At 54.9% G+C, this 12418-nt stretch overlaps 5 protein-coding genes across 5 annotated transcripts; 1 reads left to right on the top strand and 4 right to left on the bottom strand.

The window, feature by feature from the left end:
• Positions 1 to 1564: 1564 nt before the first annotated feature.
• CKM354_000706700 (uncharacterized protein) lies at positions 1565 to 3298 on the top strand (the record flags this gene model as incomplete). The annotated part of the gene is made up of 3 exons (XM_044802406.1): positions 1565 to 1882; positions 1933 to 2256; positions 2306 to 3298. The coding sequence occupies 3 exons, from the start codon at positions 1565 to 1567 to the stop codon at positions 3296 to 3298; spliced, it is 1635 nt and encodes a 544-aa protein (XP_044658341.1).
• A 181-nt stretch (positions 3299 to 3479) lies between these two features.
• On the bottom strand, positions 3480 to 4160 carry CKM354_000706600 (uncharacterized protein; the record flags this gene model as incomplete). The annotated part of the gene is made up of 1 exon (XM_044802405.1): positions 3480 to 4160. One exon carries the CDS (start codon positions 4158 to 4160, stop codon positions 3480 to 3482), a length of 681 nt encoding a protein of 226 aa, XP_044658340.1.
• A 27-nt stretch (positions 4161 to 4187) lies between these two features.
• Positions 4188 to 4721, bottom strand: CKM354_000706500 (uncharacterized protein; the record flags this gene model as incomplete). The annotated part of the gene is made up of 2 exons (XM_044802404.1): positions 4188 to 4270; positions 4334 to 4721. The coding sequence occupies 2 exons, from the start codon at positions 4719 to 4721 to the stop codon at positions 4188 to 4190; spliced, it is 471 nt and encodes a 156-aa protein (XP_044658339.1).
• Positions 4722 to 5517: 796 nt separating this feature from the next.
• CKM354_000706400 (uncharacterized protein) lies at positions 5518 to 5943 on the bottom strand (the record flags this gene model as incomplete). Its single annotated transcript, XM_044802403.1, has 1 exon — positions 5518 to 5943. The coding sequence occupies one exon, from the start codon at positions 5941 to 5943 to the stop codon at positions 5518 to 5520; it is 426 nt and encodes a 141-aa protein (XP_044658338.1).
• A 1084-nt stretch (positions 5944 to 7027) lies between these two features.
• On the bottom strand, positions 7028 to 12043 carry CKM354_000706300 (uncharacterized protein; the record flags this gene model as incomplete). The annotated part of the gene is made up of 1 exon (XM_044802402.1): positions 7028 to 12043. The coding sequence occupies one exon, from the start codon at positions 12041 to 12043 to the stop codon at positions 7028 to 7030; it is 5016 nt and encodes a 1671-aa protein (XP_044658337.1).
• Positions 12044 to 12418: the final 375 nt, after the last annotated feature.

Genomic DNA, 12418 nt, shown 5'->3' with positions numbered 1-12418 from the left:
CTGTACTTTGGGCGAGCCAACTTGTTGGTCATCGTCATTACCCTTGATGCGGGACTGAGTCCGAGGCTTTCGGATATGCTCATGGCAGCAGAGGCTCCGTTTAATCTGGTCAGATAGCCTGGTCGCACATGTGCACCTCAATCTCTCTTTGAATCCCATGCGGCTCTTTTGTGCCCAGCAGAACTGACTACCTCTGCTGCTTCCTGCATGGGTTCATGTCCAGTTTCTGCAATTTCGCGGTGCGTCAGGGATTTGGATCGAGATAGGGCCATCCAGACCTCGGAGGTCAGTCATGACTGAGGTGCACAGAAATGGAGATGCGACCGTGAGGGTGATTAGCTGCACTGCAACGGTGCAGCACGCGTTCCATCGTCAAATCATCACCCAGATCGCTGTCATCGGAGTGAAAGGAGTCGGAATGCGTGGTTGATGAGGTGAGGCGCTTGCTCGTCGCGGTCGGTGAGCACGCAGGAGAGGACTCGTCGTCGTATGGAAGCAGTCAGTCAGTGCCCGTGCCCGTGACGCCTTTTGCCAAGCCTCGCCCGAACTCGCTACCTGCACTTTCGCCCACTGCGGCGACCAAAGCTGTTCGACGCATTCGACATCACATTCGCCCTGCGAGCTGCAAAGTTACAGCGTCACAAGACTATTCAGAACTCCCACGTTAATTCAGTGCACCAAAAGCGACGGATCGCTAACGGACTTCAATGGATTCTTGGCAGGCTCCATCTTCTGGCTGGTCGTTGACTGCTGGCTGACTAGCTGCTTTACGAATATCCATACCCATCGATGTAAGAGCACACTTTGAGCCGTGAACATCTTGAGCAGCCATCGTCGACACACACCTGCATACGCGGCAGAAGAAGAAAATGATGTGGCTTCTTGATCACCAACGACAAAAACAGCCTGGGCCTCTGCACGATCATAGCAAATACCTCCGAATTTGGGTACGCCACAGCAGTCATCATTGCCTGCGGTATGCGACTAAGTCCTCGGTCTGCTCTCTCGCTACAGAGTACTGTACAACACGCCCCACTTTGTCAAGCATGAAATGCTGCAGCTACCCGGGCATGAGCATCGAGCCTGATCTCCCAAGCAGAACGGTCTTCTCAGGATTCATCAGCAGCAGTGCATCACCCATTGAGACGTCGAACACGCACGTGATCTGTCCTGCGTTTGCCCGAAACGATCACAGCTCGCGCTGATCTTATGCATTGGCCACCTCTACTCCTGCGAGGTGTCGATCTTCGAGGTGGGAGGCGTCCTCAATTGGCTGTCGCACAAAACAGAGTGTGTTGAGCTCCGTAAGTGGTACGCGGAAGTCGAGCACCCGCTCGCATCGTTGCGATCCGTTGGCAACGCCATGGTAATTGATCCTGCGCGTGTCCCTCATGAAGTCCGTGCTGCTGTGAGACACTATTTTCCTTGCCCTTCGCCCTTCACAACTGTACATCAAGGCCCACTGTGGGGTGACAGGTGCTTTAACTTCTCTATTTTCTCCTACTGGTCGTCCCACTCATCGTTAGCCTGGGCAACAGTCTTGTTTCTGACAGCTGGTGGTACAATGGGGCTCGAACAGATGGATGGGCCTTATGGCTATGATGCCCGGCCGTCTGATGCCCGGTCTGCCTATGCGAACTCAGCTTATGCAACTCCCCTAACCGAAGATATGCCTGACCTGGGTGATGTGCCTGATATGCCTGCTCTGCCGCCGAACGGATTCTCCAAGTACGCGAATGGAATCTCAAAGCCCGCGAATGGAGATTCGAAGCCCGTGGAACACATCAAGATACCACGAGAAATAAGAGCTGTTCAGGATGCGGAATCGTATGAGCCGACGGGGAAGAACATTGTTATATGCCTGGATGGCACCGGTGATCAGGTAAGCCCGAAGGCGCACAGTTTTCGTAGTTGTCGCTGATGGGGCATCAGTTCGACGCCGATAACAGCAACATTGTTCACTTCGTCAGCTGCCTCAAAAAGGCAGTTCCGGAACAAGTCACGTACTACCAATCCGGCATCGGCACATACGACGGCGGTGGAGTCACCAATGGCATTAACGCAGGTCTTGATATGGCTGTGGGATCTGGCCTGGGTGTTCACATTCGAGACGCCTACATGTTCATTCAAGCACACTACAAACAGGGTGACAAGATCTGCCTGCTCGGTTTCTCACGCGGAGCGTACACTGCTCGCTGCCTGGCCGGTATGATCCACAAAATTGGTCTGCTGCCGGCTGGCAATGTGTCTCAAGTGGTGCGTACAGATTCTCGAACCAAATCACCCGTTTGCTGACGCCGTCAAGCCATTCGCATACAAATACTACAAAGACGACACAGACGAAGGCTGGGCAATGAGCCAGGAGTTCAAGAAAACGTTCTGCATTCCCGTGAATGTTTATTTCGTCGGCGTGTTCGACAGCGTAGCATCCGTCGGCTTCTTTCCTCGCAAACTGCCACTCAGCAGCACACCCACGCACCGAGCACAATACTTCCGTCACGCAATGGCGCTTGACGAGCATCGAGCCAAGTTCAAGGCATGTCGCTACAAGGTGAAAGACACGATGGGTGAAAAGTACACGGTATCTGCCGAGGAGGATATCGTGGACACGGATGTCCGCGAGGTGTGGTTTACAGGATGCCACGCGGACGTGGGCGGAGGAGCAGTCAAGAATGAAGTGCGACATAAGCTGGCACAAATCCCCCTCCGCTGGATGATCCGGCAATGCTTCGAATGCGACACCGGCATCATCTTCAAGACGCCGAATTTGGCGAACGAAGGTCTCGATATCCACACCCTATGGCCAAAATACGAAACCCTTTCCGTACCGACTGGTCCACCACCACCAGACATGCTCGATCGCTACCACAAAGGCCTCCTTGGCCCCATCCATCGCCGATCCTCTCTCCTCGAGCCCGTCGACCACAACGACGAATACGGAATGCATCATCTCAAGATCTACAAAGAAACCGACTCAGAAAAGCCCTCGGCAGACTTACACGAGCATTGGACACCCGAGCAAGTCGAAGACTACTTCGACGCTCTACAAAAAGTCAACGATCAACTTGTCGATGCCAAAGGCTGGTGGGTTCTCGAACTCTGGCCCATCAAAATCCGCCACCAAGCGAGGGATTCAGATGCCTGGGTGAAAAAGATCGGATTGAATCTCGGGACATATCGTGCTGTGCAAGACAAAACTCCAAACCTCCATTGGACTGTCAAGCACAGGACAGATCAAATGGAATACCGCGTGAGGACGAGAATGGATAGGAATGCTGAGTGGAGGGTAGTGGTGTAGGAATTGCAACCTTCTACGGGAGCGGGGAAAGAAGCAAAGAGGAGAACGTCGACCAGGAGATGTGTAAGCTAGTAATACCCCAGACTGATGATGATTTCATATGTGTCTGATATTTTGTACAAAGCGTCTAATGACCTTTTCGCCTGCCTCCTTGATTTCAAAGCCACCCGGGATGTTCCAGCTACTCTGCGTCTGGAAAATCAATCACAGCTTTCACCAACTCATGCCTCTCGAACCTGCGATACACTTCAGGAGCCTCCTCAATCGAAATCACATCACTCACGACCAGCCCAGGGCTCGCCCTGCCGCTCAAAATCAACTGTCTCAAAGCCGGCGCCAACGCAATCGGATCCGAAGGGCCCGCCTGCCACTTCAGCTCGTTGGTGAAGAAGTCCGCCAACGACAACTGCACATTTTCTTGAATGGTCTCTGCTCTTGGCGCGTAATCAGAGCTGTTCGCGGCGCTGTTGTAGACACCGACCGTTCCCAGGCCTCCGCCGATGGATGTTACGCGCAACTGATTCTGCGCGATGATATCTGCCTGGACAGTGAGGTTGCGATTGACTGATTTAAACCCGACGGCGTCGATGCTCCGCGTCACACCATTAGGCTCACGGGCGAGTATTTGTTCGACAGGATCCGAGTCCAGAAAGTTGATCGGGATTGCACCGATGTTTTCGGCAAGTCGGAGGCGTTCTTCGATATAGTCGACGATATAGATCCGAGGGGTGCCGCGAAGGACGGCGGAGTATGCAGCTTGAAGGCCAACGGGTCCGGCGCCGAAGATGGCGACTGTGTCGCCGGTCCGAAAGCCGGCGTAGTCGAGGGCTGCCCAGCCTGTTGGGAAGATGTCGGAAAGCATGGTGTAGTCATTCAAAAGGGTGACCGTTTAATCTGTTCGTGGATCGGTACGCTCGAACGACGTCACTGGAATGAGACCAGCGTCCGCATTGGGAATGCGGATGTATTCAGCTGAATCATATCAGTCAGCACTCCGATTACATCGATGGATTCACGAGAGGAAAAGAGGCATACCTTGGGTGCCACCAAGCTCTGGTCCATTGCCGTAAGAGCCATAGAAGGGAGTCGTCAACTCAGTGTGCAAGTGTTCTTCAGCGAGCTCAAATGGAATGACAACTGGGTCGCCCACGCTCAACGAGCCCACAGCGTCCCCCACTTCCGAGATGTAGCCGACACCTTCGTGTCCCAGAACGTAAGCTGCTTCAGGCCCAGGCTGGGTACCACGATAGATGTGCAAGTCTGAGCCGCATATTCCAGCCCGCTTGAGTCTGACGATGGCATCCGTCTGGTTGATGATCGTTGGCCGAGGAACATCCAGAACGCTCACGTTGTAAGCGTTGCCTTGCCACACGACTGCTCGCATGGTCGCATTGAGCGCGGTGGTGAAGTTTGACAGCGCCATATTATCAAAGGTTGTTCGATGGAACGATGGTTGATGAAGCAGTGGTTGACGGCCAGCATGTCTTGGAGCGTTCTCCTATCTTCTTATACATATCTTTATGCGGATCATCGCACTGCCTGCAGTCTCAACTCTGCAACCCGCCGTCATGGAGGTCCAGCGGAGTTTGGAGATAACGCTCCCTTGCTGGACCCAGTTGTCGTGGAGGCGTAATGGGTTACAATCCATATAGCCTTCAAGCTTGATGCCAAGAGAGATGTAGCGAATCAACTCGAGTAGAGAGAACCGGCGGCATGACAGAGAAGTCGCACAGGTCCACATGTATAACGAATCCAGACAAGTGAGATCGTTCAAGCAGCATAGCCTACGTGAAGGCTCCGTCATGCCAAGCTGTATGCTTGGCAATCACTGATGTATGCCGTACGAAGCCCGCGTGCGGCCGCGTCTCTCTCACGGTTTCGACCGCTCTCGGAGACGCGTATGATACATTTGTCTCCCAAGATAGGTCTCCCTGCGGCGGCAATAGTTCCATTGAATGTCGCAATGATTGGCTGATCTCCGGATGTGCTCTTTGCACATGCCGTGAGCAATTGTCCTTTCGCGAGAAGCCTTGCTGGTGATATCTGCACGTGCGGACGGGGCATCTATGTGGTTTTGAGTTCGAATGAGTCAATCTGTGTCGACGCAGGTCTTTGGGAAATGCAAAGGTTTTACTGCATGAACAGCATGAGTACGGCCGTGATCGTCGACGATGTCTAAAAGGGACTTAGTATGACTCGAGAGCTGCAGTGTGGACAACCTACTTGACAACCGGGACGTCGATACTGCTGGGAATGGCAGAAATTGTTGAATTTGGCGTCGTTGCCCTGACCTCCTGTTGACTGATTGTGTTCGCAAGCAGCACATTCCCAGGCCAACTGCCCGCCAAAGCATCGAATGCTGGAGATGGATGGCTGCCTTGAAGTATTACATGAAAATCGTCAGTAGCAGCGTCAATCCAGCTCGGTCCACAACATGCGCTCGCCGGCCAGTCCAGAAGACGATCACAAGACTCTAAGGATGCAGTAATTGGCTCCTCGATATTGCAAGGCGGCATGACCTGATCGACGAGTGTTGTTGTGAAGTCCTCATCGCGGAATGAGAATGTATGGTCAAAGAATTGAGACCAATCGAGCATGAGCTCAGGCTCCCAGAATAATCTGCTGTCGTCCTCGATGAAAGTCATGTTGCTTTTCTTGTCGATCGCTCTGTACTTTGACACGAGGGCCTCCGGCGAAACACTCCATCTTCTTATACTTCCGCAGTGTTCGGTCACACCTCATCTCGTCCACCGGCCTCAAGGCAACCCTGTTCACAAAAGAGACACCGACGCCAGAGATTCTCGACGATGGTATCACCGACGACGATCTCGCAGCATCCTCGCGACATGCATCCTGCAACTCTCCAGAACTCCGAAATGCCAGATCGCTCACGAGCGTCGGCACATGGCACATCCTTCTCTGAGGTTGGCACGAATAGGAGGAAAAGGCCCAGTCGGTCCGTGAAGCACAACAGATTCGGCACATGTTTGCCATCGCCAGAAAACCACAGCTGCCATCCGGCTCACGATCCGCTAGACGTCGTGCTACACTTCTTCCCACAAGTGCCAGCAGTGCCGTCATCGAGGATCTCTCAAGCTCGCCGCGGATGCAGTCTGCCGCTCCAGGCGAGTGTTCCAGCCGAGAAGGAAGAGGAACCCGTCTGCAGTAGCCCGCTCATGCCCGGAAATTCCATGTGTTCGGAAAAGAAGGTAGTGACCAGGTCCGCGCGAGCTTCCAGGCGAAACGGGAGAGTTGATCATCTGCAGTAGTCCGCTCATGCGCATAGGTCCCAGGTGTCCGGCAGGAAGGCAGGTGTTCCAGCCGAGGGGCAGCCTGCAGTAAGCCGCTCAAGCAGCTATGTTTCGTGTCCAGGTAGACGGCAAGAACGCAGTGATAAGCGCCAGACGCGCTGTCCCCGTCGCTCCGAGCTTACCAAAGCTGCTGTAGTCTCCGGGGGCGCGACGGCAGAGTGTCGCACGGCATACACAGCCGCGCGCAGCAGATATTCCAGAAGGTGCAAAAGCACAGCCACCACAGCGGCTGGCAATCCGTCTCACATTTCACCTACCAGGCAAAGAACTTGCAAAGTCGGTGAAGAGTGAGAGGGCGGCGTGGAGACGATAGAATCATACAAGTCATAATATACTCCGACGTCAGTACACGTCCAGAATTACAAATTCAGTAAGAAGAAAAAGACGCCTACACCTCACCGCTATCCAATCGCACTTCTCATTTCCAAATCTTCCATCCAGCTTTCCTCTTACTATCACTTCTTCCGAAGTCGACTTCATCCGGTCGACCCTGATCCAAGCTTTGTCTTCCAGCTCCAACGCCAAAGAATCGTTCCGCCTTGCTACCCGAACGTTGGGGAAGTCGGTCTCGTCCCATGTGCTCTTCTTCAAAATCTTCGCTGCCAGTCAAGCTACCAGTACTATCGTAGCCGTGATGAGTGCCATCATATCTGCCCTGACTTTTCTGCCCAGGTGGCGAACGGCCGTAGGGTCCTCGATTACCCTGTGCAGCGGTGACAGGAGCCGGTCCAGGCGCAGCTGTCCGCCGGTAGCCAGATTGCGGGTAGGCAGTGCTGCCGGTATATTGTTGGTTCTGCGAACCAATGGGCGGACCGGAGAGATTGTAACCATTCTGATATGGATCGACACCACGTTGCGGGCTTGCAGACGGGAGTCTCGGCGTGTGATTGATGAGTTGACCAGCACTGCCGTATCCGTCACTGAGTTGGCGTGTTTGATATGCACCGCGTCCAGTACTGGTCAGGCCTATGCCGACGGCCGCATGACTGACACCCGTGTTCGGATTTGAGTTGAGAGCAGTGTTCTTCTGAGTTCGGAAATCTGGACTTGGAGTTCGACTGCCATCGGTAGTTCCCCAATACTCGCTATACTCCGTGTTGTCTTCATGCTGGGCAGCAGCTCCAGCGACAGCATCTTCAGGTTCATCTAGAGCCTCGCGCTTCCTGTTGAGTCGCAGACGTTCCATTAAGCTCCTCCTGTGAGGCTGAAACTTGGCGACATTTGGATCACCAGAGCCTTCGTACCAGAGCGCCGGGACTAAGAGCCTGTACGGGACAGTCGTGCCCGCTGGATTGTGCTGGTCGACTTCCATGCATAGCGAGATGTCCAGCCCGCCTTCAAGGTTCACGTGCTCAGCAGCGTCAGCACCGTCGGCGGTACTGTTAAGCCCACTCTGATTGTTCTTGCCCGCGAATGAAAATCGCCGCGGAGCTTTTTCTGACAAATTTGTTGGACGACGTTGAAACGAGGGCCTCTCAGGCGGAATGTTCGGATCATGCCTCAAATTGCCCGAATATTGGCTGCCGCCTCTGTCGGCTGCCGACATACTCGAAGACCTCTGTATGCTTGATGCCCTGCGATCATCGTCATTGTACGGCCTTGTATGCTCCAGGGGGAGCGAGACCGGCGGTGGTCCTTTCTTCGATGAGCCGCTTAGTCTCCTAACCAAGGCAGCGGGCCCGCGAGTGAGGCTCATTGTGCGCTTCATACTCCCTGGTGGAAATCTTCTATCATTGCCACGGGCTCGCTTGTACTCTCCGCTGGTGCCGTCGAACTGCTGCAGGTTTGCCGACGGACTAGCACGGAGCTTCGGTGACGAGGGGGGCGTTGAGCCTGGCACATATTCTCTGATCACGCAGAAATTTCTTCTGGGAAGGAGATGATTATTGTTCCTCCTGCTTCCGTCGACATCATGACTGAAAACGGGGATCATGTCCTCATCGGTATCGGCATCCAGATGGTGGATCTTGTTCCTCTTATTGAGCACATCTGCCATCATGACCGGTGGTGGAGTGTTGACGATGGCCGATGATATGACGTTGGGAATATATCGGTGGTCCTTGTCCTTGGGAAGACCAAGCTTGGCGTTGCTGAAGAATCGTCCAATAGCGCCCAAATGGACGTCTCCACCAAGGATGGTGATACGAACACTCTTCTCTGCAGCCAGCTCTTGCAGTTCTTGTATGAACCAGTTGCGCTCGGCCTTGTGGTGTTTTGCGGTCCAATGATCGTCCAGGTCGTCCAGGATCTCGACACCCCCATCGAACTTGTTAACGAAGCCCCCAAGCATACCTGTTCGACCAATGGCCTTGATTGGGTCCATAACCTTGCTCGTCAAGATGTTTTCCAGAAAATTGAGTCGAGGATATGCAATGGGTACACCAAGCAGTACGATCAAGTGCTTCGTTTCGCCTTTCACAAGCTCCGCGCGGCACCGGTCAAAGATAGCATCGTACGTTTCCTGGCTGAGAATCTCGTCACGCATGCGTTCTGTGCGGCAGTCGAGTCCCAGGAAAGCGACGTGACGGCCAAGACTCATAAACAAGCTCCGTGACCTCTCATTGATATACGGTCCTGGAGAGCGTCCAAGTAGCCAACTGGGCTCCTCTTTCTCTGTCTCGGCCGCAACACTCTGATGTTGAAATAGCATGTAGTATTTGTAGGCCACCGCACCCAGGCCTGTGAAGATCCGCGTGCTCATAAAGTGATGTGGATAACTGCCATACCCGTCAATGATGTCGTGATCGTCCCACATGTTGACCATCGGTATTTGAGAATTCGCCATGCTGAACAAGCCTTGACTAAACCACATGGAGTAGCGATGCAGGTAGAACTCCTCGAGCTCTTCCTGCATCTCAACGCTGAAATCAGCCTCATGCTTGTACTGCGGATTCTTGGTCTGGAGCCATTCCCTAAACAGCTCCGTGTCCCGCATTGCAGCATCGTTGTAAATCTGATCGCCACCTCCAATCATGACGTGAAATGGTCGAGCCTGGTGACGATTCAAGACATCTCGCCAGAGTGGATCTGGGCCGGAGAAGGTGTTGCTGTCGACAGACATGGAGAAGCCGTTGCAAGAGTGGAACATGATATTCATCGATTCACCCCGTGCAGGCACCCAAAACCCGATGGCAGGTCCTTTGTTGATTCGATACGCTACGCGAGTCTGCTGGCTTGCGAGCTCGATTTCGATGCTGAAGCGCCAGAACGTGAAGCCACGCTCGCTGTGCAAACGTACAGCCTTCGTCTCGCGATACTTGCTCGCCCGCTCGCCGTCGCGTTTCTTAATCCGCGATTTATCCTGAAACGTGATATGCTGGGTCGGTCGACCGTCTGATCCCATCGTGGCTTGTGGCCCAAGCACGGGAGTACGTTGCGCTGAGAAGAGTCCTGAATTATTCTCCTCGCGAGACAGATCGATGTCGCCTTCGATGTCATGTACTGGCCGTACGTAGAGTGCTCGGCCTGTACGAGAGAGCTTGACCTGTCCGGCGACCGGATCCTCATACTCGGGTGGGAGCTCATGGCCACTTTCAAGGAGGTGCTGCGGCGGAGGCGTGTGTAAGTCCATCGGCTGAGCGAACAGGCGCAGGACAGGAGTCCGAGCCAGGTCGGACTGGTCGTCTTCAGTGACGATCATGACGGTGCCCTTCCACACTTCTCGTTGCGAGACCACGTTGGTGCGCTGATTGCGAACAGTCTGCTGCCGTATGCCAGTGTAGCGCAGAAGCGGGCCACATTTCAGGAACAGTCGAGGCTGAAACCCGTTCGCTTTCTCTTCATACGGTCCATCAAGCTGTGCCATGTCTGGGACCGTCTTAGAACCGCCAGAGCTTGATCTTTTGTGGCTCTTCTCCCACCACGGAGCATTGCTGTCGTCTAGACCCACCTTCGCAACTGTCTTTTCGAATTCGATGTCGTCTGCTGTCAGTACGGCCGGCTTCGCATTCCGCCAATCCTCCAAAGGCTTGGCTGTTGGTTGGTAGCTACGACGCTGGTCGTGGTCGTGGTGGAAGAATCCTCGGATGCCATGATGCTGCTTTTCATGGGTCGCCGCTGCATCTGTTGAAAATCCAACTTGCTGTCTCGCCTGCTGCGCGTTCGCAGTTTGAGGTGGTTGGGCATACCTCACACCATCCTCGGGATGTGGATTAACTACCGCTGCTCGAGGCACCGGGTCGGATGGCAGATGTGCTTCCGCCGCTTGACGCTCTTTCTTCGTGCCAGAAAGACCGCCCATGCGACCGGTATACAGAGCATCTCGCGTACTGTTGTCAGTTTTGCGACCATCCGGTGATCGTTTCTGTAGCTTCTTGCTGTTGCTTCTGCCAACACTGGACCCGTCCCTACCACTGCTCGGTGAAAGAGGACTGACCGGAGACTGCGCGGCTTCACTCTGAATCTGACTCTTGCGTTTCTCGTACGCGACCTTTCCACGCTCAGCGGCGCCTGGTGAGTAGCCTGCGCTCGAAATCGAGGGACCACTCCATGCAGCCGCATCAGCACCTGCGAACCCGGCGTTCTTGGCACGATACTTGCGACTTTCTGATCGGCCTATGTCGGTCGAGCCTCGAGGTGCAGTCGTCGATGCTGGCTGCGGCGGCTGGTCTGGAGCTCGTTCGTAGGTCCTGGACTGGTTGGCAACCGGCGCCACGGGATTCTCACTCGGGGTCGTAGGGGTCATATTCTCTCTGAGCAAAGAGTCCCTCGCGTCTTGAAAACGTCGCACGCCCGCTTCTGCTTGACTCTCGGAGGCATTGCGCGGTCTCTCGCTCTGGCTCGGTCGTCTCCCCGTACTGTCGCTGACCACTCTTGCTTTGTCGTTGCGTAGTCTGCCATTTCTGTCGAGTCCTGAGTCCCCTCTACCGCTCGCAATGCTCTTCTGTCGCGCACGCTCCTCTGCGTGCGCGACCCTCGCTCTCTTTTCCTCCTTGCTCCACGTCTCGAGGTTCTGCAACGGGCTGCGGTCGGGTACAGAGCCTCGCCTTACATGCTCCGACGCGTTGCTGGCATTGCTGGCTTGCCGCTGCTTGGACGACTGAGGCGCGTTGACGGTCCTGGGAGACATGAGATCGGGGCTCCAGGGCTTTGAGCGCACATTCGTAGGCACATAGTTGGGATCCACGGTCAAGGTAGGCTTCGGCTCGGCATCGGGATCTGGGAAGGTCGTTCTGAAGTCATCGTCTGGGTTGACGACTCTCAGCGGATTGGAGAGTGGTGCATCGAGCGTGTTGCTGCGCTCCTTCCGGCGCGAATTGGCCCTCGCGGTGCCGCTGGGAGCATTTTGCGGTGGTGCGGTACGGTCTGAGAAGGAGCGTTTGGGATTGCCGGGAGGCACGTAATACTGGTAGGGAGCGTTGCTGGGGAGCTGCTCGAAAACGTCGGTCTCGGGATTGCGCGACCAGAGACCGCTCTGTCGGCGTTCGTGAGACATGGCGGTGGTATGGGATCTTCTGGAGCTCTACATGAGTCGCGCGTTCCAAGCGGAGCTGTGCTGCTATTGTTAAGTCGAGGGCATCCTTCGAGCGGCAGTCAGCCGACTCCTGCAGACAGACGCGACGCAACGCAACGCTGCCGGTCAACGGGTGGCACAAGGCATTGCGATGTACGCGCACGATATGCGATCCAAGGAGAGAGGGCCCAAGGAGAGGAGAATGGGGGATGGGGAGGTCGGGCGCTGATGTCGTCGCCCACGCACCGCGCCTTTATTCGGTGGCTGGACGGCCAACTTCTGCTGCAGCTGCTGCATCTGAAGCCATGACGAGGGCGATCCTCGCGCGTGCACGTGTGTCTGCGCCAGCCGCACATG

This window comes from Cercospora kikuchii (assembly GCF_019650295.1).
Source record: "Cercospora kikuchii DNA, contig_00004, whole genome shotgun sequence".
NCBI lineage: Eukaryota > Fungi > Ascomycota > Dothideomycetes > Mycosphaerellales > Mycosphaerellaceae > Cercospora > Cercospora kikuchii.
Note: the sequence above shows the minus strand (reverse complement) of the source record. Positions and strands in the feature narration are given on the sequence as shown.